We start from the raw sequence: 13,917 nt of genomic DNA on the forward strand, positions 1-13,917 counted from the left end.
TATAACCTATAACAAAGATATTTAAAAAAAAAATTGCTTTTAAACACAAAAAGAAAACACTTTTTCGCTTCTTAAGTTACTGTACATGGTTACAGAAAAACGTCATCCTGTGTCGATTTTCCAACGTCTCTTTGTTAAGTCTACTAGTTAGTAGCGCAGCATCAGCACTTAGTCTGTGTTGTCTCCATGGAGACACTTTACAAATTTACACTCACGATGGCATAACTTATTGATTCATTTGCTGACCTAAACAGTCAGGGACGTGGTAATTAATATTCTCTTAAACATCCAAAAGGTCACGAAAGTAGCAAGGCTGCTTTCATTGCTATTCCTGCTGTACGCTCCATGCGGCAAATATGCTGTCAACAACCTAAATAGTTCATTGCGGCATGGCAAGCCAGAGACTGCCACGCATTGTGTCACCAGAGAGTCGGGAACAATATTGAGATACAGCTTGCTGTTCAAGGACACTTCAAGATGGCTTCTGGGGTGCCGGCACAGGCAGATACCTCCCGGATCATGGCACCGCAAGTTAAAGATCTTAGCAGGTGAAGGGAAGAGAATTGAACTTTCAGTCTCCAAAAAATTCTTTGAGACAGAGGAGCGACTTCCACGTTATTTGCTTCGGGGGATACAACATAATCTGCAATTGAGATCGCAAAAGTGCACCTGGCTGTTATGTGGGATTGGGTGGAACTCTTCAGTTAGCAAAACCACAGCTACAGTTAATATAGACAAATGACCTGACAGACTTGAAAATAAAGTGTTGCGTTCAGTTTTATTGGGGTTCATTATTTATAATCATATCCTTGTGAGTGCAGGAATATTAAAACAGTCATCAGACAGAACAACTCTGGAAGTTGACTCCACAATATATTTTGTGCCGATATTACAAATCATCGCTGTCCTGTGAAAAACACCTACCTCCAATTTTGGAAACTTTATACATTTTCACTTTAATGCGATTTCTGTAACGCGGAAACATGATTCATGTAAAAATAAGAAAATGAAAAAAAATGGAGATAAGCGTTTTTCACATGACAGCGACGAAATGCAATATTTTCTCTTTGAATTTCGGAATAGTGCCTTCCATATTCTTCAACCATTTGGCACGTGGATTGCCATCTTGTGAGGCCGGGTAAATGCAGCTCTGTTACACCGTATATATTCATATTTTGTCTTATATGATTCATCCCCAATCTAGTCATGTACAAATTGATTATGTTGAGCCACGTGAGTCACTCCTGTGGAGATTATGCAAATCAAAGCATCGTTGCAAAGATTTAATAAGTATTAAAAATAAAACACCTTACCGTGAAGAGGAAAATGAAATATGTCCAAGAAATATATCAGATTTCAGGTTAAGAGAAAATACAATAAAAAAAAAAAAGAGGCATACTGGAGTAGAATATTTTGATAACGTTTAATCTGTAAATGTACTGCACCTGACAAAGTACTCGATGAACGATTGGAGTCAGTGTAAACACATTTAAAAGGAAGGAATATTAAACGTTTTTGACTCTTCTCGACTGTGGGAACATCACCCAAATGATATTCTGACATACCACACACAATCTTCTCTTCACATGCAGCCTTGACAACTCAGATGTGAAAGTGCACATTTGCTGTGGAGTGCACACAGCATAGCAAGCGTGTGTCCCAAGGGTCGGGCATGAAGGTTAAAGAGGCTGGGAAGAGAGGAGGGAGGTCACTGCCGCTTATCATTTTGGGCGTCATTTTGTCTGCTTTCTCCGGAGGCTTAACAACACACTTGATGTACAAAACCATATAGATAAGCACACCCGCGTACGCATGCGCACCTGCTTCTGGCAATTAGTCTGATCCACAAGGACGCGCAAAATTTAAATAAGATATCTATCGAATATCTCTGCAACAAGAGAGTAACGTCACTCATATAGTATATCCAGTCAGTAAGGGGAAAGTTTTGGGTTTGAAAATGTCTTGTATGGTGTAGACTTACTTACTTTCCGCATCTTCACATTGGTTGTCTCTGCATGCTTCTCTTTCCCATGACGGGTCTCCATAAAGCTTCTCTTTCTCCTTCCGTCTTCATCTCTCTCTCTCTCTCTCTCTCTCTCTCTCTGTCTCTCTCTCTGTCTCTCTCTCTGTCTCTCTCTCTCTTGCTCCTACCTGCAGCATCAGCAGGACTTGCCACAATAGGTCAGGTGTTAATGTGATTTGCTTGCTTACATAATCTGCACTCGCCATAATCTCATAGAGGCACAAGCCAATTCTGTGGACTCAGTCTGCTATTTTGCAGACTCGTCCTCATCTGGTAGGCAGAGACTGTAATCTCAAGAAAAAAACCCAGGATACAATAGAAGTGGATGCAACGTCTTCCTGCTATTTGTTTAGATGCTTTGTTTTTCTTTATCAGGTCACTGATATAAAAATCACAGACAAATCTTCAGGAAATGTAGTCTCTATTTTCCACCTTTACCTTGCTGATACTTAGAGTGGCATCATTCTCTGTGGGCTTCTACTGATGACTCTGAATAGAGCCCAAGGGCCTCAATGACGCACAACACTATTTAACACTGTTTAAAATGCTGCTTCCTGGTGAGAGAGCATGTTGATGTTGATGTGCTCATATAAACGGGCAAATCATGTGTTTGGCCTTTGAGGCTAGATTTGCAACATGGTTGGATGTGGGTCATGGTAGCATGAAGAAAAAAGATGGAATTGGATATCCTCAGATTTAGAGGAATAACAAGCAGGCCTCTTTCAAATGTGGATACAAATCAGATATATATCGGACATCTATAAATATATAGACATCTATAGGTTCGGTGAAGACTAAATTGTTCTGAGGTATGAATGTGTTATAGTGGTCTATATCATGTGGCCTGCAATTGGCTGGACCCATTTCTCACTCATGTGGATATGCTCCACGAGGATGTGAGGAAGTGCTATGGAAAAATGGATGGATGGATATTTTCTATGTCACTTACGGTTTAGTGGTTCACTTGCCTGACTCGCAGGAAATGTAGGTTCGGTTCCAACTCAGTGAACGTGTGAATGTCAGGCACATTCACACTGTCTCGATGTGCCCTGTGATTGACTGGCGACCGGTCCAGTGTGTAGTCTGCCTTTTGCCTAATCTCAGGTGGGATAGGCTCTGGCTCCCTTCAACAAGCTTCAACAGGTTAAATCATTAAGACAATGGACGGATTGATCCAGCCATTTTTTATTCTGGTTATGCTCATTAGGATTGCAAAGGACGTTTGAAAATCAACCAGTCACACTAACATTTACACCTTCACACCCATAAAGATTTTTCAATGACCTAGCACACGTTTTTTTGAATATGGTAAGAAGCTGCAGTACCTGGAGAAAACACACAAAAGCACAGGGAGTGTCATCATTTGTGTTTTTGTTATTTACTTATAACCGAAAAATAAAAACACTTGTAAATCAAAACCGTCATATCTCAAATCATCTTTTGCTTTTGAAATGACTGGAAATTTCATGAATCTATTCCAGCCCTCCCTTAAAAAACACAACAACGACAATCAAATTAGTATGACACTCAGTGGAGCACAGATGTCTGCCAATGCCAACCTCTTAGTAGGTGGGAAACAAATACTGGATTGTGTATGTCTGATTGTTAGACAAGGCGGAATCACAAATTGTTACCTTGCAATGATAGACACACGAGTTTGTTGACTCATTATGAGTGCCGATCCAGCGTCACTTATTGTTCAATTCACAATGAACTCCGCAACATGTCGGACGTGGGCAGATGTTGTTTCCGCTGGCGGCAAAAGATCTAGTCTGATGGAATGAATGATGCTTCATAATCACATTTTGCAAAGGGCAAACTTTTATGACGCAAACTAAAACAGCTGTTGGGGGGGGGGGACAAAAATCATAGACCTTACAAATTTGGACGCTGTAACGGAACGTACTCGGTAAAGTTTCAAAACGAAAGAATTGTCTTAAAAGTGATTTGTTTGTCATTTGTCAGTCAGTGTATACGTCAGAGCAGGCGACATGTCCACGGGCCTTTTGTATTCTTATTGTTTGTGAGCGTCAGCCAATGGGAAGTCGCAGACAGCGTCTGCCTACAGCTTCATTATGCATTCATGTCAAAGTCGGTGAGAGATGACAAGGGCAGATGCGACCTGCTCAGCACGATGATCGTGATCGTTACACTGTCATATAATGATATGATTGTTGTGGCGGCTGAGATAATATCAGACTTCCAAAACTTTTCCTTAATTGCTTCTTGGAATCGTAGTAGCATCTGATACATTTCCTTTCAATTTCCTTACCAATCCCTCTGAAAATAACGTTGCTCAAGTTCCAAAAGGCAGCAGGAATAAACAACTGGATTTTTCCTGTTCCTTGCCTCCATCGCCAAGTGCTTGCTCATGCGGAGTTATTTATTTATTTTTTATATATACATACAGTACATGAATAGTGTGGTTCTTATACAATGTCAAAAATGCCTTCACACACTTTAGTCTTTAGAAAGCGAGCAGCTTGTCGCTTGCTTGCATTTAGTTTCCAGTTTTCCCTTTATTTCTTGCTTCCTATAGTGGTCCATTTTAATAATTAATAATTCATTTGTGACTGACACCACGCCCCAAGCAGATACTATAGGACCCCATTCACAAAAATGGCAAATGCTAAGCGACAGTAGCGTTAAGATCATCTTACCTCATAAATTTCTCCCAGTCAAGAAGTTTAAAGAGGCCTTCCCAATAAAAGTTTACGATTCATTAGAGAGGTGAGCCAGGTGGTCTCAAACGTTCACATTTTTTTTCCTGTGGACATTTCCAGCCGTTGCTTTTCTTCAGAATAATTGCATTAATCTCACATCCGGGCTCTCATTTCTTCACGAATTAATTTTCGAACTACAAGGCCTTCATTTTTGCCCTTGACAAAACCGGTTAACACCCATCATTTTGTCCCGACACTAAAATTATTTTACAACCTTGAGACTTTTCAAGTGCGTCTTAACCTTGTCCGTTATCGCCGTTACCGTCCTCGTTCGTCATCCTTTTACACATGAGTAACCGTTGAATGGGGGCATATTTTACTCCCATCCTGTTGTCATCTGCGACCCTTTTACATGTCCAATATATTTCTCTCACAACATCCGTACATCTGCTACCTGCATGTCTTCTCCCTCATTGGGCCTTTATCCAAGTTTGGTTTTAAGTGACATGCACGAAGGCATGCACATATAAATTCATGTAGAGGTTTATGAATCTCAATCAGCATTTCAATTCCCCCCTTCTCAAAATCCTGCTAGCCTGCACTCTGTACTGTTCTAGTTAAATTTGATTGGCCTACATTTACCTTCACCCTGCTCCCATCGTTTTACCCCCACCGCCTCTCCCACCAGCCTAATAGTGCAGAACAATCAGTTTTGAGTCTAGGAGCGGTGATCAGCGGAAGAGTTTAAGTTTTATTGTCCCCCGGAATTAATGCAGTCGATACAGGTTGGCGTGGTGATGAAGCTGATAGCTGTGAGTCAGGACCAAGTCCAAATCAATAACACTCTAAACTTTATTACGCCCATGAAACGCATGCATACACACACCGGGATGGATTTATGACCAGTGTGCGTTTAAAAAAAAGAATGATGCTGTTGTGAAAATGTCTGTAAAAATGAATAAGATATGCCGTTTGTCATTTTTCGAGCAGAATCTGAAAAAAAAAAAAAAAAAAAATGCTTTTCAGCAAATTGAGAACACGGACAAGATATTTTCTTTACGATATTTGCCTCCTCTATTCTTGTAATGAGTAAGTAAAACCCCACTAATCTGTTGTGGGGACAGCAATTAGCAAAAGACAGTCTAACATTGACAAATTAGTTTGACAGCATCCTTTCCCACACAAGGCTGCACAATCAATTCACACAAGTAAGACTTTTAACAGGCATATCTTGAAGACACAAAGAGACATCATTAGTTGAAGCTAGGCTGGCTTTTGAGCGAGGCGTTAGACATATTTTACATAGTAGGCTACTTGAAATGAATATTAATAACTTCAAATAAGCTTCTTCGTACATCAATGAAACCCATGTTTAGCTTTAAGGCTTCATTTAAAATTGAGGTCCGAATCCGAGGATTTCTTGAATTTTGACTTGTAACATAGAAGAAGGAAAAACTCAAAGAAATTCAAGACCTCTGCCATGGATTAAACGTTTGTCTCCTGCAAAATCTTCTCCGCACCTAAACTTTATGAACCGTACGTTTAAGTGCTCTTAGCTCGAGGAGATGCTGTGAGTCTGGAATTTAACTTCCTTTTCGAGATCAAGATGCTGCAACAAATTTAGTTCTGCACCTGATAAGATTTTACAGGCGGGACATGTGTACTTGTGTGACCCACAATGAGGCTAAAAGTTTCGAATCCTGTTTACACAGCCGCCAATCTGATCTGTGACTGTCCTATCCAATTTTACATAATTGAGGAGGTCTACTTGCGGTTCCTTGATAATCTTAAATTGAGATTAAGATAAATTCTTGATAAGATTTGACCTCTTGCGTTGTCTCCAACAAACCGGTGTCTTCATCCGCTGTGTCGAGGACTGCTCCTCTCGTATGCCAATTTTAAAGGGAACGAGAGTTGCCATTGTGATGGATGGCGAATAATGTCGGCTTTGTTCGCACCCACAGCGGCGCAAAATACCAAAACAAAGTCCCCTATCCGCGCCGATTTTGGCTGAGCCTCACGCCACAGAAACCGCAGCTGCATTTGCACATCCTCAATGCGAGTGTTTTCCTGTGCGCGTGTCGAGTGTGCCGAGTGATTTAGTGAGATGTAGTTGAGATACATCAGAGGGCACTTCACTTATGACAGCGGGCAATGAAGAAGCATTTCGTCTCCAGTATACTCCTTATTGGCATAGCCTTGCTTTGCCAATATTTCTAGTGGCAAGCTAAACATTGCTCACAATGAAAACCCCGAGGGTCAAGTGTCAACAAAGGCAATGATAAACACAGCCATGTGTCTCTTTTGTGACTTAGATGATGTTTTACGCTTTGTCTTAGCTTCCCATACACACGTGGATCACAATTTCTATTCTGCTCTTCTGTCTATGTTCTTTCTCCACAAGGTTGTTGTAGACCGCTTGCGTCTCGTTTTTTAAACAGACCTGTCAGCCCTTCATGGCGCCCAGCCAATCATCTGCCTGCTTTCTTCATCGCTTTCCCACCTGTCAGGGTGTGATTACGGTAGTTCTTTTGTATTCGCTACCCTTGTTTTTGTCTTTTTGTTGTTTTGTTCTCTGCACCGTCAAATGTGTTTGTGTTTTCCTCCCTCAAGGTTTCCTAAACACGATCCATCATTTTCACTTTTTTTTTTTTTTTTTTTTTTTTTTTTTTTTTGGTGTGTCTGTGTGAAACTAAAGTTTGTCTGTGTTTGGGTTCACCTGCTTTCACACTACAAACAGGATTACACAAACGGAGGCCAACCTTTTTACCTCGCAAGAGTACATGATTTGTTCCAGTTGTGGAATGCTATAAGACCATCGTAGCACTTAATGCGGCTATAGTATATATACTCACATTTGATCCAAACTCAGTGGATAGATGTACTGTAAATATAATAAATGTACTTAAATAAGACTTGTGAACGATCAGTTCTATCCAATCGGGGGTATGCAAGTGACTGGAAAGCAAATTCAAACGACTTGTTTAGAATTTTTGAAATCCTTAATCAATAGCGTTGCGCTACTTGATGATGTGAAAAGAAGTCTGTTTGCTGTGTTGCCAGCAGATCTAAATGACCAGATCACATGTTAGAAAGGCGCTATGATTCGGAGGATTTCATGCATCGGTGAGTGTTAAATGCCATTTGCATCAATCATAGCCAATCATACAGTATAATTCTCGTGTCTTTTTGAATGCAGTGCATGTGTGTCTCTGATGTTGACCACGGTCCAGCCCTAATCCAACTATGCGAGAACCAGCCACGTATTTTAAATTGAATAGGTACCCAGTGGGCTCTGTTAATCTTCGATTTTCTGTATTGTGCATTGTGACTGTGCTGCATGCATACAGGATTTTAAAGCTGCAGTCAGCGATTGAACGCTAGAGTCAGATATTTGGAAAACCACTTGTGAATTGTGAATCAGAAATTTAATGAATGCCAAATATTGGCTTTGCTTGGTTGAATTTGATACGCCTATTTTCATGGTATGCAGGTTTAAAGGAGAAGTTTGCAATTTTCAAGTGAACAACTTTTTGTCATAACAGTCATCAGTGTAAACCTGGCAGTAGTACATTTGTAAAATGAAAAAATGTGTAAAAAAAATCATGTTTTCGTGTTTAGGATGCGAACAGCATTGTGACAGGCGGACGCCATCTTTGTGGAATTTTCTGAAAAAAATGTGTAACGAGTGCTTCAAACGTCACCAAAAGCCTCCGAATAAATTCAGGAAAAAACAATTGATTAGTATATGACTTATTTCTTGACGATAACTGCTCTTCTCAGGAATAATGTTCCATTTGTGATATTTAAGATGAGTTTTTAGGGCAAGTGACGCTGTTTGAAACGTCACAGTCATGATGACGTGTCAACTAGGATGTTGTAGTTGCGTTAGCATAAACCCAGAATGACCCTTACGCATGACCTCTGTCGTAACAATGGAGGAGTTTACATCAGGGCAAATCTCAACTGACTTGAGCCTGATTGCACAGCCTTGTAGTCCTGTACAACATAACTATTTACAGGAAGGAGTTCTGACCTCATAAGCTGTAAGGGCCACTAATGTCAGTGTGTTGGGCCATAGCCATCCCATTAGGATGCATTTGTCAAATCGACGTCCTGAAGATGACCTCCGCCCAAAACAGAAAAACACACTGCTGCTCAATGATTAAATAGCAAAGGTGACATTTAACATTTAAACTTGGAAGATGTGTTGACTTCATTAAAACCTATTGGCTATGCATGTTACAGTGCTTATCAAAACCAATGTACCGTTCCACCACCCAGTTTTGTTTGTCACAGCCGCCCTCAACACCATAGGTAATTACCCCAAAAACGTTGATGTTTCTCTAATGATTAATACATGAGTAAAAGCACTTTCACCAAAGTTAATATTATTAATACTTGATTAAAATTGAAAATTATAATGAAGTACTTCTCACAAACAGGAGGGCAAAAAATGAAAGGTTGTAGTAAACACTATGCTGATCAATTCCTGACTTTCGGGAAATCAGCGAGGTAGCTCGAAGTATATAAAGAAATTAATAATGAATAAGACCTACAGTATGGATAAGAAGTACTTCTCCCAACAGAACAAAGCACCCCCCAAGTGGATAGAAGTGGTAAGTCACGTTGACATCAAATGCCTTCCAAATACCCACCTGGCTTCTTGTACGTCTATTTTAGGGTACTTAACTCATTCACTGACAGACATTTTCAGACCGTCTTTTACCCTGAAGTTTGAAAATTCTTGAAAAAAATATAAATAAAATACTCCTGGGATTGAATGGCTGCACTGTGAAAAGACAAATATATTCGGCAATGGCAGTGAATCAGTTAAGAGGTGTCTAGTTCTAAAATTTTCCTTCACTTTTACGTGATCCACATGTGTACATTTTACTTCGCTCGTATAGGAAAAGTATCCTCACCCGAAGGGTGAAGAATGACCCGTTACAGTTCAATAATATTATTTTGTAACTAGAAGGCTATCGGGCAAAAATATTAGTTTGTCGATGTCCAAGCGTGCAATGGCAATAACACATTTCAATCTTAAATCACAGTTGTCATACAAGTTACGGTGATCCAAAATGGTGCCAAATCATGTTTAACATCAACCCTAATAACAGCTTTCCAATAAAAGCTAACATTGAACACAGTGCTGCCAACTCACTTGGCACTTAAGTACAGCAATTACACAAAGTGGTGACACACATTCCATATAGATCCATGGATTATCCCAACATAACCTCACATGGTTGTGTGAAATTAAGCTGTTTCGACATCTAAAGATAGCAGTGCAGCTAGCCTATCCTTCTGGCTCCGGCAATCGGACCTCCCGAGAGTGTCTGCTAGATGAGGGCACAGCTCTTGATGAAAAATTGCGAAAAGGAATCCAAACAGATCCCACATCGTCTGTAGCAGCCAAGTTGGGCTTGGAACCAGCTGCTCAGCTTCAGCGAGAATGGACTCAGCAAGGGAGAACCGAGGGGAGCGCATGGCGGGGAGGAAAGGTGGCAATTCGAAAACAAACTTGAAAGTGAGTCAGGCACGGTGCTGTGAGATAGGGGAGACAGACAGATGAAGGCAGTGGCGTACATGAAAATGGAGCGGGACAGAAACGATGATGATGTAGGGAGACATGGCAGAGAGGCGGAGTGAGAGACAGATGCTCACGGACGGAAGAAAAACACCCGGAAAATACTACAGAGCGAGCGCGTGTCGACATAGTTGTATAGCCAATGTGTCAAGCTTAGTCTACTTGTTAAGTAGACCGAGCAACATGGTCCATGTCACAAGATGTCAACTTGAGTATTTTATCATGTTATCTCGGCCTCTGGTCTTCCGCTACTTCCCAGACTGTCCACCGTGAGGGGGCAATTACAACTTTGAACTTGTCATTGGCACTGCTACTATTCACTTGCCGATCACGAAGGGTAATCTCAATTTCGTGCTAATGCAAAAGACCTGCTACCCTATATTTGAAGCAGGACTGTTCTGAATGGTCACTACTTTTTCCTGCACCGGTGAAGTGGAATTTACTTTTAAGCCACTATCATAAGATAAAAAAAACTAAATAGTGGTCAAAGTGTAATGGAGGGTAAACTGATTCTCAGAAAAGACGGTTTGACATTTAAGACAGGTCAAGGTCATCAGAAGGATTTTCTAATTCAGATCTAATTCGCTTCACAGCAAAACACATCTTGAATTTTCAATATCCAACCAACTATAAGTTGAAGTAAATGCAATACACGCCGTTCCTTCGCCCGTTGCTTAGAACTAAATATTTTCTCAGATCGAGTATCGAAAAAAAGTCTGATTTCCATCACTTATTTCAAATATGATATAAGCATCTGTCCTTGTCCAGTAATCACGCTTTCAATTTTGATATAAGATCAAAACCCAAATCGCCTCAAAAGACCGAAAGCTTTAAGGCAATGAGTCCCTCATTCTCATCTGCTAAGTAATGCACCAATTCTACCTTTCCAAGCCATTTCTCTTCATCCATTCAGCCTGCAGGGAGAGAACTTATGAAACACTTTCCACACCTCGTGTCAACTCTACTCTGCACTTAACATCTGCATGGAACCCCAACAGCCCCCCAACCCCCCGCCCCCCCCTCCCGCCATGTCTTCATGTCCCATCTCTTTCTCGCACTCAGCTGGCATCAAAGGCTGGGTGTGAGGAAGGGGAGGGAGCGAGGCTGCCAACGCAGTTGGATAGTGATCCACAATGCGTTCAGCATACTAAAAGCTCAAACGGGATTTTAATTCAGGAACTGGCTTTTCTTCCGAAGCCATGAGTCACTTGTCTTTTCCGTTTTACCCCATTTATGTATTTTAGAATAAGACTGAGTGACATGCGCACAAGAAGAGCACTTTGCTCCCACAGCGTGCGTCTTTTGTAATCTTATACAGTAGCTCGGGTTATGAGTCGTGATCCGTGCATATGTTTTCTGCAATGGATTCGGTTGTTTACCTGCTTAATAATAAGCATGCGTTCATTCCTATTTCTCAGCTTTGATTTGGTGAAAACGAACTGTAGTGCGATGATTCTGATATTCTGGCACATACGAAATCGGACACGTGCAGTTTTTTTCACTTCGGCTTTCTACTTGTTAAGATGGAAACACAAAATGCAAGTGTATAATAGTAAACAGGCACAATAGGCTTGATTTGCTGTCACTTTGCAGCATATTTTGTGTTCACACAAACAACCGAGGAACTGCTAGTGAGACCTTACAAAATACCAAATGTATATAACGTAAAGTAGGTAGTATCATTGGTTTGAACGTGATTACTGAAAGAACATTTTATTCCTTTAGTTTGTCATTTTGTGTGCAAGACGGTAGAGTGGTAAAATCAAAGCCAGGCAGCAGACTGCAGTGACCTCTTTAGTCCAATAAAACGACACCACATCCAGGTATGGAGTAGCCTGAGGGCTCTCTAAGTGACCGTTAAAATTTTGTACCGCCTCTTAAAATCGACAGAGAGCCGGTGCAAGGAGGCAGGGGTGACGTGGGATGGGATCTGGATAAAAGCCTAGCAGCAGCATTGTGAGCTAATTGGAGACGGTCTCATGGAGTTTTTGAAAGCATGACTTCCATAACACAAATGTGTCACAAATGCTGCTTAATCGCACTGTGACTTCATGCTCATGCAAACGATTTTTTACTGTGTTCCTTCCCGGATTTTGAAAACAGAAGTGTAAACGCCATCAAACGTGTGATTCAGAGCTCCTTATTGTAGAAATAGTTGCACCAAAATAACACAAAAGCAACCTGTCTCTGTTTTTCTGAGTGTTCTGTTGTTTTATCATTCAGTATAACAATACATAAGACAAACTGCCTGTAAGCACCAAGGATGTTTCTGCTGTCATAGTCTTAGTAAGTACAAATGCGTTTTCTCTCATTGGTTCTCTGGACCTTGTGTCGGTTCAAGAGTTGGGTGCTTTTTTTTTTTTTTTTTAATGTCAGGGTCTAGGTTTCATTTTCTGTTTTAATTTTTCGTTGGGTTTCTTCCCTCCTCTGTGGCTCTGTCCACCTCAACAGTTTTAGTGTATTATCTGATCTGTTGCTTTGGTTCAGCCTTCTCGTTTTTTTGTGCTTTCACGCTCGTGCGCATCTTTGGTCGGTTGCAGTAATACCAACTAAACGGCAGATGGTTGTTGTGTTTACTTTGGGTTTCACGTCATGGCTGAAGGCAACCTTTATACCGCAGGCTTCTCTGCCACAAATTCAAGTAGGGCCTATTAGGGCTCTTTCGGCATTCCCTGCAGATTCGTCACCTGTTATCAAAATGGGTCGCTCACGATGAATCTTTTACAAATGAAATGAGGAAAGACACGTTTTTTTTCTTTTGATACATATTTGGGATTATTGTCTACTTTGGAAGACAAAATTTAAGTGTAGAGAACTACAAAATGTTGAAATGTAGAACAACCCACCCATGATGCCTTGAGAGAAGCTGAACAGATGCTTCAAACCGCATGCAGGTGATGAGTCCAAGGTGACTACTCTGCTCTCACCATCCGCACCATACGGAATGTCATTAGATTTCGTTTTAATATTGAAAGAAATTGCATAATGGAGCTTTAAGGTGGCTCTTGAAACAGATTAAGCCATTCCATTAGCGGAGATTGTGACTCATCCTGCAAGAGCTGAGTAAAAATATCTGCACTGTCATGGATAAGGCCACATGATTGGGACTGACAGCAACAATTTGAAATCCAATTTGGCACGCGAGCCAAATTGGCTGTTCCTCAAATACACGACTCAAAATGCAGAGGAATACACTGCGAGATGTGGATTTGTGTTTGTGTAGAACTTTTGAGTTTTTGCTCAAGCATGTACTGCAGTATCTGCATATTTGCATGCGGGCCGCTGAGCTGTATAACGCACCATCTGTGAAGATTTGTGCGCATTTGTGCGCATGTCGCTTCATACTATATCTTGTCTCACTAAGCCTATCGATGTTTTATGCTATTTCAGGATGTGCGAATTCCTGGTAGGACACGGAGGTAACAGCCCTCGTAAGAGCTTTCCAGAGTTCCAAACCAAATGGGACGACTTAAAAGAGTGGATTTCAGGAAGAGTGAGAAAATGAAAAAGCCAGGGCATTAAAGGTGAGGTTGAATAAGACATTTTACTTGAGGATGTTGATGTTGACTGCATATATTTATCCCTTTACAATTAACGGACATGTCACTTTTTAAAAGTGATGTCACCCCTTTTTTTCC

The 13,917-nt window shown here is 40.8% G+C and overlaps 2 protein-coding genes across 3 annotated transcripts in view; one reads left to right on the top strand and one right to left on the bottom strand.

The window, feature by feature from the left end:
- Positions 1–2,073, bottom strand: part of grin3a (glutamate receptor, ionotropic, N-methyl-D-aspartate 3A) — a 48,760-nt gene extending 46,687 nt beyond the window's left edge. The window contains exon 1 of one of the 2 annotated variants that reach the window (XM_086054505.1): positions 1,986–2,073. In XM_086054505.1, coding sequence (XP_085910631.1) covers positions 1,986–2,045 — 60 coding nt within the window. In that variant the 5' untranslated portion in view covers positions 2,046–2,073. The remainder of the gene's footprint in view (positions 1–1,985) is intronic. The other variant, XM_086054506.1, reaches the window with a different exon arrangement.
- The window catches only part of epha5 (EPH receptor A5), a 116,056-nt gene that overhangs the window by 3,438 nt on the left and 98,701 nt on the right, over positions 1–13,917 (top strand). Inside the window, exon 2 of the mRNA XM_086054509.1 lies at positions 13,670–13,803. The gene's annotated coding sequence lies outside the window, so the exon portion shown is untranslated. The remainder of the gene's footprint in view (positions 1–13,669; positions 13,804–13,917) is intronic.

Source organism: Filicampus tigris, chromosome 15, assembly GCF_054856515.1.
Source record: "Filicampus tigris isolate MCC_2025a chromosome 15, RoL_Ftig_1.0, whole genome shotgun sequence".
Classification (NCBI taxonomy): domain Eukaryota; kingdom Metazoa; phylum Chordata; class Actinopteri; order Syngnathiformes; family Syngnathidae; genus Filicampus; species Filicampus tigris.